The sequence below is a fragment of the Pristiophorus japonicus genome, chromosome 8 (assembly GCF_044704955.1).
Source record: "Pristiophorus japonicus isolate sPriJap1 chromosome 8, sPriJap1.hap1, whole genome shotgun sequence".
In the NCBI taxonomy this organism is placed as follows: domain Eukaryota; kingdom Metazoa; phylum Chordata; class Chondrichthyes; family Pristiophoridae; genus Pristiophorus; species Pristiophorus japonicus.
In genome coordinates this window covers 135,669,091-135,688,246 of record NC_091984.1, presented here as the reverse complement: position 1 = coordinate 135,688,246, position 19,156 = coordinate 135,669,091, and the positions used below count along the sequence as shown (strand labels likewise).

The window sequence follows — 19,156 nt, the reverse complement described above, 5'->3', positions numbered from 1 at the left end:
CATTTATCTCAATCCAAATGCAATTCATTGACTTACCACCCGGTTGTTACGAAATTCTGGCCCATAGTATATTATGTGAGTTGGTCTTGAGATTCCACAGGTGATGAGTCCAGTCAGATGGGCAATATTACAGTATCATGCCCCGATCCCTCCCAAAAATTGCCACAACTGGAAACTTTCATGGCCATCTGTCGGCAGCTGACAGGAGCCAAGGCTTTTAAATAATGCATTTCCATCGGACAAACAAATATCAGTTCACATAACATGACATTCATTTCAGCCAGCCATTGGAGATTTTCTTTATTACCAAGCTTCGTATCATCAGCAAATTTGGATACATTACACTCTGTCCCTTCAACTAGGTCATCAGTAGAGCTGGATACCTGCACTGCCCCTGCCCCCACCCCCCCCGCACCCCCTTTTGCACCTCCACTGTTTTTTAGCTTTTCGCCATTTCGAAAACTTAGAATATCCTTTTTAGGTCCAAAGTGGATGACCTCACATTTTCCTATATTGCAATCCATTTGCCACAGTTTTGGCTATTCACTTCATCTATCAATATCCCTTTGTAATTTTATGCTTTTATCTACACTGCATACAATGCCGCCTATCTTTGTGACATCAGAAAATTTGGATATGTGGCTTTCTAAGCCATTAATAAATAGGGTGAATATTTAAGGCCTCAACATAGATCTCTGCAGGGCACTATTAGTCACATCCTGTCAATTTGAATACCTGCCCATTATCCCTACTCTGTTTTCTGCCACTCAGCCAATTTCCTAACCAGGTCAATAATTTGCCTTCAATTCCATGGGCTTCAGCCTTAGTAAACAGTATGTTATGAGGGACGTTATCAAATGCCTTCTGGAAATCCATATAAGTAACATCCATTGACATTCCCCTGTTCACTAATTTCGTCATCTCTTCAAAAAATGTAATCAAGTTTGTCAGGCATGACCTACCTTTTACAAATCCATGCTGGCTACCTTTGATCAGTTGAATATTTGCCAGGTCTTCAATCATCCTATCCATATAGACTTTAGTAATTTCCCGACAACAGATGCTAAGCTAACTGGTCTATAATTCCATGGTTTCCCTCTCTCACCATTCTTAAATAGTGGAGTGACATGCACAATTTTCGAATAAAAAGGAAGAGTTCCTGAATCAATATCAGTTTTCAAGGGGCTAACATTGCTCCTGACCACCCTTTTGCTTAATATAACTGTGTTTTGTATTGATTTTGATATCCCTTGCAAGTCTCCTTCTTTGTAGCTCTTACTGTTTTGTTATGTGTTGCAGATTTTTGTATCTTAGCCATTCATCAGAATCTTTGCTATTTTTTGCATTTTTGTATGCTTTTCCTTTTAGTTTTGTGTGGTCTCTTACCTCCAGTCATCCATGGCTTTTTTTGGCAAGTAGAGCTCTTGCCCTTCAGTGGTACCATCATCATCATAGGCCCATATGCCCGACACGAGACTCCCAAAGCAAGCGCTTTACTCAGAACTCCTATACGGGAAGCGAGCCCCAGGTGGGCAGAGGAAACGTTTCAAGGACACCCTCAAAGCCTTCTTAAGTGCAACATCCCCACCGACACCTTGGAGTCCCTGGCCCAAGACCGCCCTAAGTGGAAGAAGAGCATCCGGGAGGGTGCTGAGCACCTTGAGTCTCGTCGCCAAGAGTATGCAGAAACCAAGCGCAGACAGCGGAAGGAGTGTATGGCAAACCAGACTCCCCACCCATCCTTTTCTTCAACCACTGTTTGTCTCACCTGTGACAGAGTCTGTAATTCCCATATTGGACTGTAGTCATCTGAGAACTCACTTTTAGAGTGGAAGCAAGTCTTCCTCGATTTTGAGGGACTGCCTATGATGATGACTACTCATTAGCAATCAATCTCTATTAGTTTCCAACAGACCCAGAAATAACACAAGAAAAACTCTAGTGGTGGAAAGCTTTGGGAACCAAAGGTCCAAAGTCACTGTTTTCCTCATGCTACACTCACCTATCTCAATTTACTCATATACTGTATCCCAAAATGTTATTTTCTTTAAGAAATCTATCTAATTTGAATTTGAACTAATCAATACTAACTGCTTTCACCGTCTCCCTAATGAGCCTGCTCCTCAGTTTGACCAGTTGCTCACAAATATTATTAATTCCACAGATTAGTTTGGAATTTACCCCTCCTCCAGGTCAAGCTGTGTCCTCTGCACACGATGAAATAGCTCGTCATGGTCTACTTTATCTAGTCCCTTTAGAATCCTAATAGCAATCATATCATCTCTCAATCTTCTCATTTCCAGTGAGAACATGCCCGAATTGAAATAATCGCTCCTCATAATCCAATCCCGCAATCACCTCTTCTGTATCCTTTCAATAGCTGCAATATCTTTTTTGTACTGTGGCAACCAGAACTGTACAGGTCACACCAATGATTTATAAAGTAGCAGGATTATGTCACTATTTTGGCTCAATATTGACCTTTCAATACATCTAAGCATCAGATTTGCTATTCTCGCTGCCGCCGTGCACACTTCAATGAGCGATGGATTTCAGAAATGAGTGATGGATTTTTATTAAAGCTAAAGACAATTTAAATTAACAAGCTAAGATAGTTTCTAATTAAGCAATTTACAGGGCAATGCTATCACAGTACAATTTAGAGTCAACAGAATAGCATTTAGAACATCAACATGCTGCACTGCCACAATTGAAAACCTTAATGATCTAATTATTCCACCACGTCAGCAAGCAGAGTATTTGAAACTGTACACTGTTAATGCAGATGTAGTGTGTAATCGTGCATGCTCTATACAGGAACTGAATAGGACGAAAAGTTCTGACTGCTCTGAAATTGAGTCATGCCAAGTGCTCGGTTGCTGATAACAGTGCTGTATTTTTTCATTTACTAATTTCTAAGAGCAAAATTTCAAAAAATACACACATTATCCTGCCAAATATTTTTCATAAACTGAAATTAAATTATTTCATGCACAGCAAAGTTCTGCCAACAGTTGCTTGCAATGTTCAGAACACATCTGACATAATTTTGGTAGATTGTTTGTCTGATCCAGGATTGGATAGGCCAAAATTTCCTAAAGTTAAACATTGGGAACATCCAAGTCATTGATTTCAGCCCCACCACAAACTCCATTTCTTGGCCACCGATTCCTTCTCCGTTCCCTGGCACTATCTCAGGTTGAACCAAATGGTTTGCCACTGCAGCCTCCCTGAACTGAGCTTCCAACTCCATAATCCTCTCCTTCACAAAGAACGCCCACTTCCACCTCTAACATTGGCCACCTTCCCGCCTATAGTTAAGACTTTTAAATATAAAACACAGCTTTCAAAATGTTCTCACCAACACGTGGAAGGGGCTCACAGACTTGTCTGTCACAAAGATCATCATCTGTTCATCTGCCTCTGCCACCCTCCCGCCCCCACAATCCCCTTGCCCTAAGCCAAACCTCTCCCAAAGTTCCCCTGTGCCCTACCCCTGAGCCTATGTCTTTCTCTAGCTTATCGCTTACCTCTTACTCTTACTTTGTGAATGAGACCCACTTTCTAGCTCGTTTGACCCCATTTCCACTAAACTGTTAGCCATTAATTGTTATTACTAATGGTTATTTCAGTATTACTGCATACAAGCTAAAAACAAATATGAAAGCACTTAAAAAATGAATCTGTGGGCGGCATAGATTGATTAGATACAATAAATAAACTACATATGCTAGAAATTTGAGCAGAAAAAGCTCAATCAGCATCCATGAAAACAAACATTTTTTGCACTAAAATTCTTTAGAACTCGGGGTTGAATAAAGCACCTCAGTTAGTAAGTACACAACATATCCAAATACTTAAAGATACTGGTTAAATAAACATAGTTTCTTAAATTTGGCATGCTTTCTTTGCTTGATTCTTGCTCTGCTCTTTTATAAATACACCACCCACACGCCCACCATCATTCACCGGATAATCCCATTTCTTTTACCTGCACTTTGTTTGTCTAATTTACCTACTTTTTTATTCGTTCCCAGGATGTGGGTGCCTCTGGCAAGGCCAGCATTTATTGCCAATCAGTAATTGCCCTCGAGAACATGATGGGAAGCTACCTTCTGGAACTGCTGCAGTCCATGTGGTGACGGTACTCCCAGAGTGCTGTTAGGGAGGGAGCTCCAGGATATTGAAGGAATGGCGATATAGTTCCAAGACAGGAAGGTGTGTACTTATCGGGGGACTTGGAGGTGGTGATGTTTCCCATGCGCCTGCTGCCCTTGTCCTTCTTGGTGGCAGAGGTCGCAGGGTTTGGGAGGAGCTGTAGAAGCAGCTTTGGCACGTTGCTGCAGTGGTTCTTGTAGATGGTATACACTGTAGTCACGGTGTGTCTGTGATGGAGGGAGTGAATGTTTAAGATGGTGGATGGGGTGCCAATCAAGTGGGATGCTTTGTCCTGGATGGTGTCAAGCTTTGAGTGTTGTTGCAGCTGCGCCCATCCAAGCAAGTGGAGAATATTCCATCACACTCGAGACTTGTGCCTTGTAGATTGTGGAGAGGTTTTGGGGAGTCAGGAGGCAGAATACCCAGCCTCTGAGCTGCTCTTGTAGCTACAGTATTTATGTACCTGGTCCAGTTAAGTTTCTGGTCAATGGTGGCCCCCAGAATGTTGATGGGGGGGATTTGGTGATCATAATGCCGTTACATGCCAAGGGGCAGAGGTTAGACTCTCTCTTGTTGGAGATAATCATTGCCTGCCACTTATATGTCAGTCCAAGTCTGAATACCATCCATGACGTAGATGCTCAGTTCCTCCACCGGAGGTCGGGAACGGAGGGGCAGAGGGGTGGGGAGCGGCAAGGTCCGGAGCGGCAAGATCCGGAAGCCAGGAGCGGAAGGTCCTGAGGTCGGGAGTGGCGAGGTCCGAAGCAGCGTGGTCCGGAGGCCGGGAAGGAAGAGATTGCAGCGCAGTGGGATCGGGGTGTGGTATTGTGTGGTGGTGGGCGCGTGCGCGGTGGGGGAGGGAGGGAGGGCGCGCGGTGGGGGAGGGAGGGAGGGAGGGCGCGCGGTGGGGGAGGGAGGGAGGGCACGCGCGCGGTGGGGGAGGGAGGGAGGGAGGGCGCGCGCGCGGTGGGGGAGGGAGGGCGCGCGCGCGGTGGGGGAGGGAGGGAGGGAGGGCGCGCGCGCGGTGGGGGAGGGAGGGAGGGAGGGCGCGCGCGCGTTGGGGGAGGGAGGGAGGGCGCGCGCGCGGTGGGGGAGGGAGGGAGCGCATATCTTGGCCTTTATTGCAAAGGGAATGGAGTATAAAAGCAGGGAAGTCTTGCTATAGCTATATAAAGTATTGCTGAGGCCACACTTGGAATACTGCGTACAATTTTGGTTTCTATATTCATGAAAGGATATACTTGCTTTGGAGGCAGTTCAGAGAAGGTTCACTAGGTTGATTCTGGAGATGAGAGGGTTGACTTATGAGGAAAGGTTGAGTAGGTTGGGCCTCTACTCATTGGAATTCAGAAGAATGAGGGGTAATCTTTTCGAAATGTATAAGATTATGAGGAGGCTTGACAAGGTGGATGCGGAAACAATGTTTCCACTGATGGGGGAGACTAAAACTAGAGAGCATGATCTTAGAATAAGGGGTCGCCCATTTAAAACAGAGATGAGAAGAAATTTCTTCTGAGGGTTGTAAATCTGTAGAATTCGCTGCTTCAGAGAGCGGTGGAAGGTGGGACGTTGAATAAATTTAAGACAGAAATAGACAGTTTCTTAAACGAGAAGGGGATAAAGGGTTAGGGAGAGCGGGCGGGGAAGTGGAGCTGAGTCCATGATCAGATCAGCCATGATCTTATTGAATGGCGGAGCAGGCTCGAGGAACCATATGGGCCACTCCTGCTCTTATTTCTTTTGTTCTTATGTTATGATTGTGTGGGATTCATTGTGGCGCGGGGTGGAGTGCGGGTACTCGGCCCATGCAGTGGAGCCGAGTCTCCAGTCGTTTTGAATCCCCATGCCACTGGAGCGAGACCTTGCTCTGTCAAGCCCATGTGGTGCAACGGCCGCACCACTATAAAATAATTCACGCACAGGCATCGTGCACCCTTTAAAATAAAGTTCTGGAGTTGGAACATCAGCACCCTCATGGAAAACCCCAACAGCAACAGACTGGAACGCCATACTGCTATGGTTGCCCAGGGACTCGGACGTTTCGACGTAGACATCGTCGTCCTAAGCGAGACTTGGCGGGCAGGGGAAGGCCAGCTCAAGGAACAACGTGGTGGTTACAACCTTCTTCTGGAAAGGTAAACCAGAAAAATGCTGCCTCCATGGGGTAGGCTTCGCCATAAAAAATGAGCTAGTTGGCCATCTCAGAGCCTCCCCTTGTGGGATAAACAAACGCTTCATGATTCTTCAGCTCACCCTAGCCTCCGTGGAACCAGTGCGCTACGGTCATCAGTGCGTACTCCCCAACACTGAAGGTTACAGACAAAACCAAAAAGGAATTCTACTCCAGCCTTGAACAATCCCTGTCCCGAGTCCCAAAGGACGACAAGCTGATCCTCCTTGGCGACTTTAATGCCAGAGTTCGAAAGGACACAGACCTCTGGGGAGGTGTGATCGGCAGAGATGGGGTAGAGAAAACCAATTCCAACGGTACTCTCCTCCTGACAAAATGCTTAAGAACCTAAGAAATAGGAGCAGGATTAGGCAATTCAGCCCATCGAGCCTGCTCCACCATTCAATAAGATCATCGCTGATCTGATTATGGACTCAGTTCCACTTCCCTACCCGCTCCCCATAACCTTTGACTCCCTTATCGCTCAGAAATCTGTCTTTCTCCTCCTTAAATATATTCAAAGATTCAGCCTCCACAGCTCTCTGGGGTAGAGAATTCCATAGATTTACAATCCTCAGAAGAAATTCCTCCTCATCTCAGTTTTAAATGGGCAGCCCCTTATTCTGAGACCATGTCCACTAGTTTTCGTTTCCCCTATGAGTGGAAATATCCTATCTGTATCCACCTTGTCGAGCCCCCTCATTATCTTACATTCTTCCATTAGATCATTTCTCATTCCTCTGAACTCCAATGTGTATAGGCCTAACCTACCTTCATAAGTCAACCCCCTCATCTCCGGAATCAACCCAGTGAACCTTCTCTGAACAGCCTCCAATGCAAGTATATCCTTCCTTAAATACGGGGACCAAAACTGTACGCAGTATTCTAGGTGTGGCGTCACCAATACCCTGTACAGGACTTCTCTGCTTTTAAACTCTAGCCCCCTTGCAATAAAGGCAACATTCCATTTGTTTTCCTGATTACTTGCTGTACCTACATACTAACTTTTCGTGTTTCATGCACAAGGAGCCCTCGGTCCCTCTGTACTGCAGCACTTTGCAATTTTTCTCCATTTAAATTGTAATTTGCTTTTCTATTTTTTCTGCCAAAGTGGATAACCTCATATTTTCCCACATTATACTCCATCTGCCAAATTTTTGCCCACTCACTTAGCCTGTCTATATCCCTCTGCAGATTTTTTGTGTCCTCCTCACAATTTGCTTTCCCACCCATCTTTGTATCATCAGCAAACTTGGCTACATTACACTCGGCCCCTTCATCCAAGTCATTAATATAGATTGTAAATAGTTGAGGACCAGCACCAGTCCCTGCGGCCCCTCACTAGTCACTCTTTGCCAACCGGAAAATGACCCATTTATCCCGACTCTCTGTTTTCTGTTAGTTAGCCAATCCTCTATCCATGCTAATATATTACCCCCTACCCAGTGAACTTTTATCTTGTGCAGTAACCTTTTATGTGGAACCTTATCGAATGCCTTCTGGAAATCCAAATACACCACCAACCACTGGTTCCCTCTTATCCACCCTGCTCGTTACATCCTCAAAGAATTCCAGCAAATTTTTCAAACATGATTTCCCTTTCATAAAACTATGCTAGCTCTGCTTGATTGAATTATGTTTTTCCAAATGTCCCGCTATTGCTTCCTTAATAATGGACTCTAGCATTTTCTCAACGACAGATGTTAGGCTAACTGGTCTATAGTTTCCTGCTTTTGTCTGCCTCCTTTTTTAAATAAGGGCGTTACATTTGTGGTTTTCCAATCCGCTGGGACCTCCCCAGAATCCAGGAAATTTTGGTAGATTACAACCAATGCATCCACTATCCTGGCAGCCACTTCTTTGAAGACACTAGGATGTAAGCCATCAGGTCCAAGGGACTTGTCCACCTTTAATCCCATTATTTTACCGATTCATTGGTGATAGTGATTGTATTAAGTTCTTCCCTCCCTACAGCCCCTTGATTATCCACTATTGGGATGTTTTTCGTGTCTTCTACCGTGAAGACCGATACAAAATATTTGTTCAACGTCTCTGCCATTTCCCTGCTCTCCATTATTAATTCCCCAGTCTTATCCTCTAGGGGACCAACATTTACTTTAGCCACTCTTTTCCTTTTTATGTACCTGTAGAAACTCTTACTATCTTTATATTTCACGTTAGTTTACTCTCATAATCTATCTTCCCTCTCTATCATATTTTTAGTCGTTCTTTGCTGGCTTTTAAAAGTTTCCCAATCCTCTGGCCTCCCACTAGTCTTGGCCACATTCTATGCCTTGTTTTCAATTTGATAACCTCCCTTATTGCCTTAGTTAGCCACGGATGATTATCCCTTCTCTTAGTATTTCCTTCTCATTGGGATGTATTTATGTTGTGAGTTATGGAATTTCTCCTTAAATGTCTGCCACTGCTCATCAACCGTCCCATACTTTAATCTATTTTCCCAGTCCACTTTAGCCAACTCTGCCCTCATACCTTTGCAGTCTCCTTTATTTAAGCTTAGGACACTGGTTTGAGATCCAACTTTCTCACCCTCGAACTGAATTTGAAATTCAACCATGTTATAGTCACTCATTCCTAGAGGATCCTTTACTGGGAGATCATTTATTAATCCTGTCTCATTACACAGTACCAGATCCAAGATAGCCTGCTCCCTGGTTGGTTCCACAATGTACTGTTCAAGGAAACTATTCCGGATACACTCTATGAATTCTTCCTCAAGGCTGCCCTGGCCAATTTGCTTTCTCCAATCAATATGAAAGTTTAAATCGCCCATGATTATTGCCGTTCCTTTATTACAAGCCTCCCTTATTTCCTATTTATACTCCGTCCAACTGTGTAGCTACTGTTAGGGAGCCTATAGACTATTCCCACCAGCGACTTTTTCCCCTTATTTTTCCTTATCTCCACCCAAACTGATTCAACATCTTGATCCTCTGAGCCAATATCGTTTCTCACTAACGCACTGGTCCCACCCTTTATTAACAGTGCCACTCCACCTCCTTTTCCTTTTTGTCTGTCTTTCCGAATTGTCAAATACCCCTGAATATTTAGTTCCCAATCCTAGTCACCTTGCAACCACTTCTCTGTAATGGCTATCGGATCATACCCATTTGTATCTATTTGTGCCGTCAACTCATCTATTTTTTTATGAATGCTATATGCATTCAGATAAAGAGCTTTAAAATTTTTTTTTTTTTTTAAAACCATTTTTTCCTGCTTTAAACCCACTTTCTGATTCACCTTTATGCTTATACACTGCCCCTTCCTGGCATGCTCTGGTTTTTATTTCCCCCAGTGCTACCCTGACCTATTGCCTTTTCCTTGTTATTTGACTTTTTTCATTTTCGCTCAGCTGCATCCTCACCCCACTAATTAGTTTGAAGCCCCGTCTACAGCCCTAGTTATTTGATTCACCAGGACCCTAGTCCCAGCACGGTTTAAGTGCAGCCCGTCCGAACGGAACAGCTCCCTCTTACCCCTGCACTGGTGCCACTGTCCCACGAACCAAAACCCATTTCTCCCACACCAGTCTTTGAGCCACGTGTTTAACTCTCTGATCGTATTTACCCTATGCAAATTTGCTCGTGGCTCAGATAGTAATCCAGAGATTATTACCTTTGTGGTTCTGCTTTTTAATTTGACCCTAGCTGCTCATACTCTCTCAGCAGAACCTCTTTCTTTGACTTTTTTTTAATTTCGTTTGTAGCCACGTGGACCATAACAACTGGATCTTCCCCATCCCACTCCAGGTTCCTCTGCAGCCCTGAGATGTCATCCTTAACCCTGGCACCGGGCAGGCAACACAGCCTTCGGGACTCACGCTCCCGGCTGCAAATAACTGCATCTATCTCCCTAATGATACTATCCCCTACCACTACGTTTCTTTTTAATCCCCCCACTTGAATGGCCCCCTGTACCACGGTGTTATGGTCAGTTTTTTCATCTGCCCTGCAGTCCCTGCTCTCGTCCACACAGGGAGTAAGAGCCTCGAACCTGTTGGACAAGAGCAAGGGCCGAGGCTCCTCCATCACTACATCCTGGGTCCCCTTACCTGCCTCCTTGTAGTCACATCCTCCTGTCCCTGACCACAGACCAAATTTGAATTAATTAATCTAAGGGGTGTGACAGCCTCCTGGAACACAGCGTCCAGGTAACTCTCCCCTTCCTGATGTGTCGTAGTGTCTGCAGCTCGGAGTCCAGCTCATTAACACGGAGCCGAAGTTCCTCGAGCTGCAGACACTTACTGCAGATGTGGTCATGCTGGACTTCAATGGGGTCAACCAGCTCCCACGTGCAACAGCAGAAACACATCGCCTATCCTGCCATATCTAATGTATTTAATTAATTAGATTTAATTTTTAGTTATTAATCCCAGCCTCTAATGTAAGGCCCTTAATTTAAAACAAGAAAAGAGATGAAAAACTCATCAACCAATCACTTTCCTCCCTTCCTATGACGTCGAATATAGTTGCCCGGTTCTCCTTTGTCGCCCTCGCTTACCTGCTTGCAGTGCACCCTGCAGGGACTGGCTGCTCGCTGCTTTTAACTGCTTGGCCGCCGGTGTGGTGCTCCCTCACAGGTCTGGGTGATCAGCGCTTAGAACATAGCCTTGTCATAACCAACACCTTGTTCCGTCAGAGCGACAAGTACAAGGCTTCATGGCAACACCCTCGCACCATGCACTGGCATCTGCTAGACTACATCATCGTCCGAGCAAGGGACCACAAGGACGTGCGCATTACCTGCGCCATGACAGGAGCTGACGACTGTTGGACGGACCACCACCTAATCCACTCTGTCATCTCCAACAATGGAGCCCCAAAACAGCGGCGGCAACACCAGAAATAATGTCGTAGGAAAATCAACACTGGAGCACTCAAAGACCCTAAGAAAGCCCTATTCAGCCAATGCCTCACAACCAACCTGATGACTCCCAGTGATCCAGAGACACAGAATCTCCACAGTGTCTGGTCTGTCCTCAAGGCCTCTATAATTAGCACCTGTGATGAGACGCTCGGTCACTGGAACAGAAAACACCAAGACTTGTTCGACGAGAATGACCAGGAGATCCAGGAGCTAATAAGCTGCAAGGCATTCTTGAACTGGAAACAGCAACACAACTCAAGAGCAAGAATGCAGCGCTACAGACGTTTGAAGGCTGAGATCCAACAAAAATCTCGCGACCTAAAGAACAGATGGTGGGCGGAGAAAGCGCAGGAGATCCAGCAACAAGCCGACAACCACGACGTGCGTGGATTCTTTAGTGCAGTCAAGACCACCAATGGCCGAAGCACCCAAGGTCCTACCCCACTGTGAGCCAAGAAAGGAGCGGGAACCATCAAGGACAGAGTGGCAGTCAGTGCCCGCTGGAAGGAGCACTTCGAAGATCTCCTTAAACGCGACTCTGTCTTCGACCTGAGTGTCCTCGACTCCATCCTGCAGCATACTACTCGCCACCACCACAGCACAACCCTAGCCCGGCATGAAGTTGAAAAGGCAATCCGACAACTGAAGAACAAGGCCTCAGGAGCGGATGGAAACCCCGCCGAAGCACTTAAAGCGGAGATGCACTATTGGCACGAATACATTAACTAATTTCTCTTGTTTGGAAGGAGGAGAGCATGCCAGGGGATCTCAGACGCCATAATCGTGACCATCTTCAAGAAAGGTGACACGCCCAATTGCAGTAATTACAGGGGAGCTTCCCTGCTGTCTGCCACAGGGAAAATCCTCCTCAATCACCTTCTCTCTGACTGAAGAGCTCCTCCCAGAGTCACAATGTGGATTCCGCCCACTAAGGGGCACAACACAATGGGACATGATCTTCACTGCGCGTCAAATTCAAAGAGAAATGCAGGTAACAGCACCAACCTCTGTACGTTGCCTTCTTTGACCTCACAAAGGCCTTTGACACTGTCAAAGGTGAGGGATTATGGAGTGTCCTCCTCAAGTTCGGCTGCCCTCAAAAGTTTGTCACCATCCTCTGCCTGATTCACAATGACATGCAAGCTGTGATCCTGACCAACGGATCCACCACAGACCCAATTCATGTACGGACTGGGGTCAAGCAAGGCTGTGTCATTGCACCAACGCTCTTCGCGCTCTTCCTTGCTGCAATGCTCCATCTCACCCTCAGTAAGCTCCCCGCTGGACTGGAGCTAATCTACAGAACAAACGGGAAACTGTTCAATCTCCGTTGCCTCTAGTCCCGATCCAAGGTTGTCCCATGCTGTCATTGAATTGCAGTAAATGCGATAAATGCCGAAAAATACCACTATGGCCAAAAGACGAATTTCTAGCCCAACTTCATTCTAGTAGGAGTTGATACTTTCAGGAGAGAAGTGGAGAAATTGGCAGCAGGGATTACATTCAAAACAAATGCAAGTAAAATTAGTTTGAAAGTTGAAGTAAAATTTAGTTAAATTTCTAGGTGGTCTGGCAGTTCTGTGACAATAATGATATTATTGCTTCATCCTTCCAATTTCAGAGTTCTTAAAAAAAAACATGACCTTTTCAATGGAGTTCCTCTTTGCATCACAGAATCTTAAAATTCTCTCCATTCAGTGACTCTGCACTTGCTGAGGTTACCGAGCTGTGCCATCATTCACCTCCGCGCCTGAACTTTTGCCACATTAGTCTCAATCCTTCTAAGATTCTGGGTCAATAAATTTGGGAAAAGATGTGTTTTTTTTTTAGGTACAGTCTGAAGAAAAGGTAACATTTTGCTCTCCAAGAAAAAAAAAATTAGGTTTTCCCATTGCTCTCTCATACCCTCCTCAATATTTATTTAGAATTTAACACGGTTGATCATACTGTTCTCCTCCAATATTGCTCCTACTTTCCAGCTCTGAGAGATTCCTCATGGGTGGTTCTACTCCAATCCATCTAGACACAGCCAGCACAACTCTAGAATTGGCTTCTCTTCCCTCTCTGATAATGTTACATCAGAAACCCCATTAGAACCTATAATTTATCGCATCTTTTTCTTCATCTGTATGTAGCCCCTCAGTTACACCATCCATAAGCATGGGGTCAACTTCCAAACATCAAGATAGCAGTTTGTGGCCAGCACTGAAAGCCATGGTTTTGGTCTTCTGGGTGTTCCACTGAAGGAAATTTTAACTCATCCAAGACTTCATGTCGAATGGGGAATCTGATAGAAAAAAATTGATACGGTCAAGAGAAGGGAGTTGGAGCTCAAAGAAAGCTCCCAAAATGAGTTTTTTTTGAGAGTTGGAAGGAACATGAGCACTCCTCCTGGATCTACAAATCAACTACCTTCCTGCTCTCGCCCCACTTCCAGCCTTACCTATGGGCCTCGGCACTGGCCAAAATTGTTAGTCCGCGACAGATGAGCTGCATCGGGGCGCCCGATTGGCACCCGCAGCTCACCTGAATTATGACGAGGCCCAAGGATAAATTTAGTTTGGTAATAGGGCCTGTAAATTTTGGCATGCATCCAGAAACACGCCTGGTTTAGATCACTGACAAATTTTGGCCCCAATCACTGCAACAAGAGTATTAAAATATTTTGAGAAATAGTTATTACTTCTGACCACTGTTTATCCAGATAATATTTCATTGGTTGCAGCAAATGAACACCTGTCCATTCACTTCTTCCCACACCATTGTCCAGAGGCAAAAACACCGTTAGCAATAGTAACATACAAGAACATAATAGGAGCAGGAGTTATCTATGCTCTGCCATCAATAAGATCAAGGCTGATCTTCTACCTCAATTCCACTTTCCTGCCCGATCCCCATATCCCTTGATTCCCTTACAGTCCAAAAATCTACCAATCTCAGTCTTGAATATACGTAGCATCCACAGCCCTCTGGGGCACAAAATTCCAAAGATTCACAACCATGAGTGAAGAAATTTCTCTTCATCTCAGTCCCAAAAAGCTGACCACTTATCCTGAGACTATCGGACCGGATTTTCGGGTCGTTTGCGATCGGATTTTCGCCGCGTTTTGCTCCTCCATGGCGAAAAACGGGGCGGTCAGCTGTTTTTCGCCCAGTCGTGATCCTCGGCTCAGTCAACACGGTGGCGCTTAGAAGCACCGCCGGAGAGAGCTGCACTGAGTGTCTAATGGCTCGCGTTGTGACACCGCTGCGAGTTTCGACAAACACCCGACCCGTACACTGCGAAACGCACCCAGTGATGACCACCAGGGAAAACACAGCAATGTAGTCCTGCCGGCCCCTGGCAGAGCCCAAATGATGAAAATTAAGCAATTAAATCGCTAACATTAATTGGCCGGTAAATTTCCAGCACCGCCACCGTCGCAAAATCGGCAAAGCCGAAAATCCAGCCCTACAACCTTTAGTTTTCGACTCTCCAGCCATCCTAAACCTATTTTTTCATTCCTACCATTTTTCTTTTTTTTTTAAAGTGAGTCTCAAGATACTCTATTTCTTTTTCCAGTTCTAACAAAGGGCCCTCACTCATATTTTCTCTTTTCACATGCTGATTGATTTGTTGCCTATTTTCAGAACAGAGTGACTGCAGCTAAGGAACTGGAAGCTGTTGCTGGGAACCTGAAGCTGCGCATAAATCTGTGGTGGTTTATGTATTCATGTATAATAATGTTGTAATAATGCACAAGTCTGTGTAATCTGTGGAGCTCTGGATTAGTTTAATAACAATGTATAATAATATCACTCGTTGGTTTAAGTATTTTGCTGGCGTAGATTTTATTTTCCTGATGTGACTCTGTTTGGCCAGCCTCCCTCTCTACCCAGGCCCGTTTAATTTCCTTTTTATGATCGCCTGCCTTTGACCTGTTGTAGTTTTGTTATTGCTGCTGTTTCTGCTTTGTTTCCTCAGTGTCTGTGTGTCCCGATGGTCGGCTGCATTCAATGGCAATATGTTACCAGTACAAGTTACTGTTGCTGCTGCCTAGACAGGCTGTTACATGTTCAAATCCTTGATTTTATTTTCCCTCCATTTTCCACCAATTCAACTCCTGTTGAACTCTTTTTCACCTTTATTTAACTCGTCTTTACTCATATCTGTTTTCCCCACCCTTCCCCTCCCTTCTCTCTGGAAGTGTTTTCTATGTGATGCCGATAATTTTTCCTTTTCAATTAGCGAACAACCAAAAAACACTACAGACTGCACATGTGCAAATACTTCAACTTCGTTGGTAGCAGTCGCTGGCTTTTCAGAATCCTTTTCCTTCTTCAAATATGAAAGCAATTTTTCAGAGAGGGGAACAATACAACTACATTTAGAACTAAATTCCTGAACAATTGGTAAATTTTCATGATCTTGTTAACGTGACATAACAGAAGCAGAGTGTTTTCCCTTGTTAATACACTACCAATACAGCATCAACAGCACTGAGCAGCAGGAAATGCTAGTTACAATGTATAATCACATTACTGCAGCATAGGGAGATGAGAGCTCGGGCTATGAAAACACATATACAAAGAAGTGCTTATTGGCATGACTTTAGTAATCCGCTGATTGAGGAAAAAGTGAAGTAAACACATTTTTCAATTTGAATACTGATCTCAGAAAAATGCTTTCACACTTCTCAATTCCTGTTCTACCCTTGTCCCAAAAACATGTTATATGTACTGTACCGATCCAGGTGAAAAGCAGATACTTCAGCATTGTGTCGGTCATAACCAGCGTACGGCTCCCCTTCCACCACATAACCCCTGTTGTACCTAAAATAAAAGCAAAAGAAATATTTAAACAAGAATTAAACAACAGATTGTTATAAGAACATAAGTAAGTAAGAAATAGGAGGAGTAGGCCATACGGCCGCTTGAGCCTGCTCCGCCATTTAATAAGATCATGGCTGATCTGATCATGTTCCACTTCCCTGCCTGCTCCCCATAACCCTTTATTCCCTTATCGCTCAAAAATCTTTATCTCCGCCTTAAATATATTCAATAGCTTCCACAGCTCTCTGGGGCAGAGAATTCCATAGATTTACAACCCTCAGAATAAATTCCTCCTCATCTCAGTTTTAAATGGATGGCCCCTTATTCTGAGACTATGGGCCCAATTTTGGCCAGTACAAATTTCTGGCGCACACACCAAAGGTCCGCCGCTTTTGAGGAGCGATTAGGGCGACATAAATCTTCAGGCCCATTTTGGCCGCTCCCCAGCCTCTCCTCGATTGTGGCGCAGCGTGGCAATTCGATTCGGGGGCGGAGCCAGGTCCTAGCGCTGAAAACAGTGCCAGGACTTCTGCACATGCACGCTAGAGTGTGCGCGCATGTGCAGTAGCTCCTCGCAGCCCTATGCTGTGTGGGAGGGGCCGAAGCACGCCATCCCTATCCCGGGCTGAGTGGCCTGCTGCACACTCATATCGAAGGATCGCAGACTGGTGTGAGCTTCAACTTGGTGCAGAGCCAGGATGGTAAGGAGAATTCACAGGACACCGAAGAGGAGAGCACTGACAGCCAAAAATGCCCAGTGTGAGAGGTCGTCTTCCCGCTCAACCTGGAGGACTTTGATTTCGAGCAGCACGTTGTGGAGCACTTTGTTTACAAATGTCCAGCGTGCCAAAGGACTTTTCCAGAGAACAGACAAGCTGCCTATGAAGACCATGTGCAGCCCCATTTTACGGAGGCCAACTGAAGGGCAAACAAACTACTTTATAAAGACGTCGCCGAGCCCAGCCTTTCCTCTCCCTTCCCCCCCTCCCAATGCCGCCAAGACCAGCCTTTCCTCTCCTCCCACCCCCAACCCTTTTCATCTTTTCCTGCATCTGTGTGTACTTTTAGTCCCATTGCCATCAAAACTTTTCTCCACACCTTTATTACTCCTAGACTTAATTTCTCTATTGCATTTCTTGCTGTCCTTTCAACAGATCATATCCCTAAACTCCAAATTGCCCCAAACACCAAATTGTCCCAAACTCTGCTGCATCTATCTTGACTTGCGCCAAGTCCCATTTGCCCCTCGCCTCTGTCCTGGTTAGCCTACATTGGTTCGCTGTCTCCAAACTCATTGAATTTTAAATCCTTCATCCTCATCTATAAATCGATCCATAACTCATCCTTGTACCACCTCCACAATTTTGTCGAGCCTCGCTTCCCCTGTCTTGTCTCTAGCATTCTGTGCATCTTCCAGTACTGGCATCCTGTGTATCCCCCATCCAACTTCAGCTGCCTTAGCTCATCAAATCTGGGGTCACTATCTATACAATCAGGACTTATTTGGCATATCTGGTGCTTATTTCAGGATGGTCTACGCAGTGCATTATCTCCTGGCAGGCCGTTTCGGAAAACGCATGCTGCAGGCTGTGTGGGAGGGGCCGAAGCACGCCATCCCTAGCCCTGGCCAAATGGGCTCCCTTATCGGCAGCCCGCTGTGTTGCCTAAGGTAGGAGTTCTACTTTTTATTTGTTATTTACGGATTAATTTTGGTGTTTTAGGTACAGGGTTCCTTTTTTTTTTTAAAAATGTGTTATTTATTGATTGCTTATTACTTTGGTCTTGGTGCTTTAGGTACAGGGTTCCTTCTATTTTATTTGTTAATGTATTGCTTATTACTTTTTGTGCTTTGTTTGGTGCTTGGTGGTGCTTTAAATGTAGTTACTTGTGCCGATTCCTTAACTATGTAAGGTCTTTCTGTGCAAACAAAAGTGGACACATAAGCTGCCCTAAGTTAGTTTAGTACAACTTTTTTTTGGGCCACAATGGCATAAATGGTGTCAGTGGCTGGGAACACCCCCTTTTGAAAAAAAAACTGAACTAACAAAAAACCGAACGAACTCACTTACACTGGCGCAAATTAAATGGCCATATTTGCAACTAAAAAGATACACTAGAAAAATCAAGTAACACAAAAAAACACAGTGCAACTCATGGGGAAATTTGAGCCCTATGTCCACTAGTTTTAGTTTCCCCTATGAGTGGAAATATCCTCTCTGCAACCACCATGTCGATCCCCCTCATTAGCTTATATGTTTCGATAAGATCACCTCGCATTCTTCTGAACTCCAATGAGTATAGGCACAACTTATTCAAATTATATTCATAAGTCAACCCCCTCATCTCCGGAATCAACCTGGTGAACCTTCTCTGAACAGCCTCCAATGCAAGTATATCCTTCCTTAAATACGGAGACCAAAACTGTATGCAGTACTCGAGATTTGGCCTCACCAACACCCTGTACAATTGTAGCAGGACTTCTCTGCTTTTATACTCCATTTCCCTTGCAATAAAGGCCAACATTTCATTTGCCTTCCTGATTACTTGCTGTACCTGCATACTAACTTTTTGTGTTTCATGCACAAGGACCCCCCAGGTCCCTCTGTACTGAAGCACTTAGCAATTTTTTTCCATTTAAATTATAATTTGCTTTTCTATTTTTTCTGCCAAAGTGGATAACCTCACATTTTCTCACATTATACTCCATCTACCACATTTTTTAACCACTCACTTAGCCTGTCTATATCCCTTTGCAGATTTCTTGTGTCCTCCTCACAATTTGCTCTCCCACCCACCTTTGCATCATCAGCAAACTTGGCTACATTACACTCGGCCCCTTCATCCAAGTCATTAATATAGATTGTAAATAGTTGAGACCCCAGCACCAATTCCTGCGGCACCCCACTAGTTACTGTTTGCAAACTGGAAAATGACCCATTTATCCCATCTCTCTGTTAGCATGAATAGAGGATTGGCTAACTAATATATTGCTCCCAACCCCGAACTTTTATCTTGTGCAGTAACCTTTTATGTGGCACCTTATCGAATGCCTTCTGGAAATCCAAATACACTACATCCATTAGCTCCCCCTTATCCACCTTGCTTGTTGCATCCTCAAAGCAAATTTGT

At 44.8% G+C, this 19,156-nt stretch overlaps 1 protein-coding gene across 13 annotated transcripts in view; it reads right to left on the bottom strand.

The window, feature by feature from the left end:
• fam20b (FAM20B glycosaminoglycan xylosylkinase) overlaps positions 1–19,156 on the bottom strand; it is a 388,233-nt gene that overhangs the window by 63,999 nt on the left and 305,078 nt on the right. For all 13 annotated transcript variants that reach the window (XM_070887418.1, XM_070887420.1, XM_070887419.1 and 10 more), the window contains one exon: positions 15,941–16,027. In XM_070887418.1, coding sequence (XP_070743519.1) covers positions 15,941–16,027 — 87 coding nt within the window. The remainder of the gene's footprint in view (positions 1–15,940; positions 16,028–19,156) is intronic.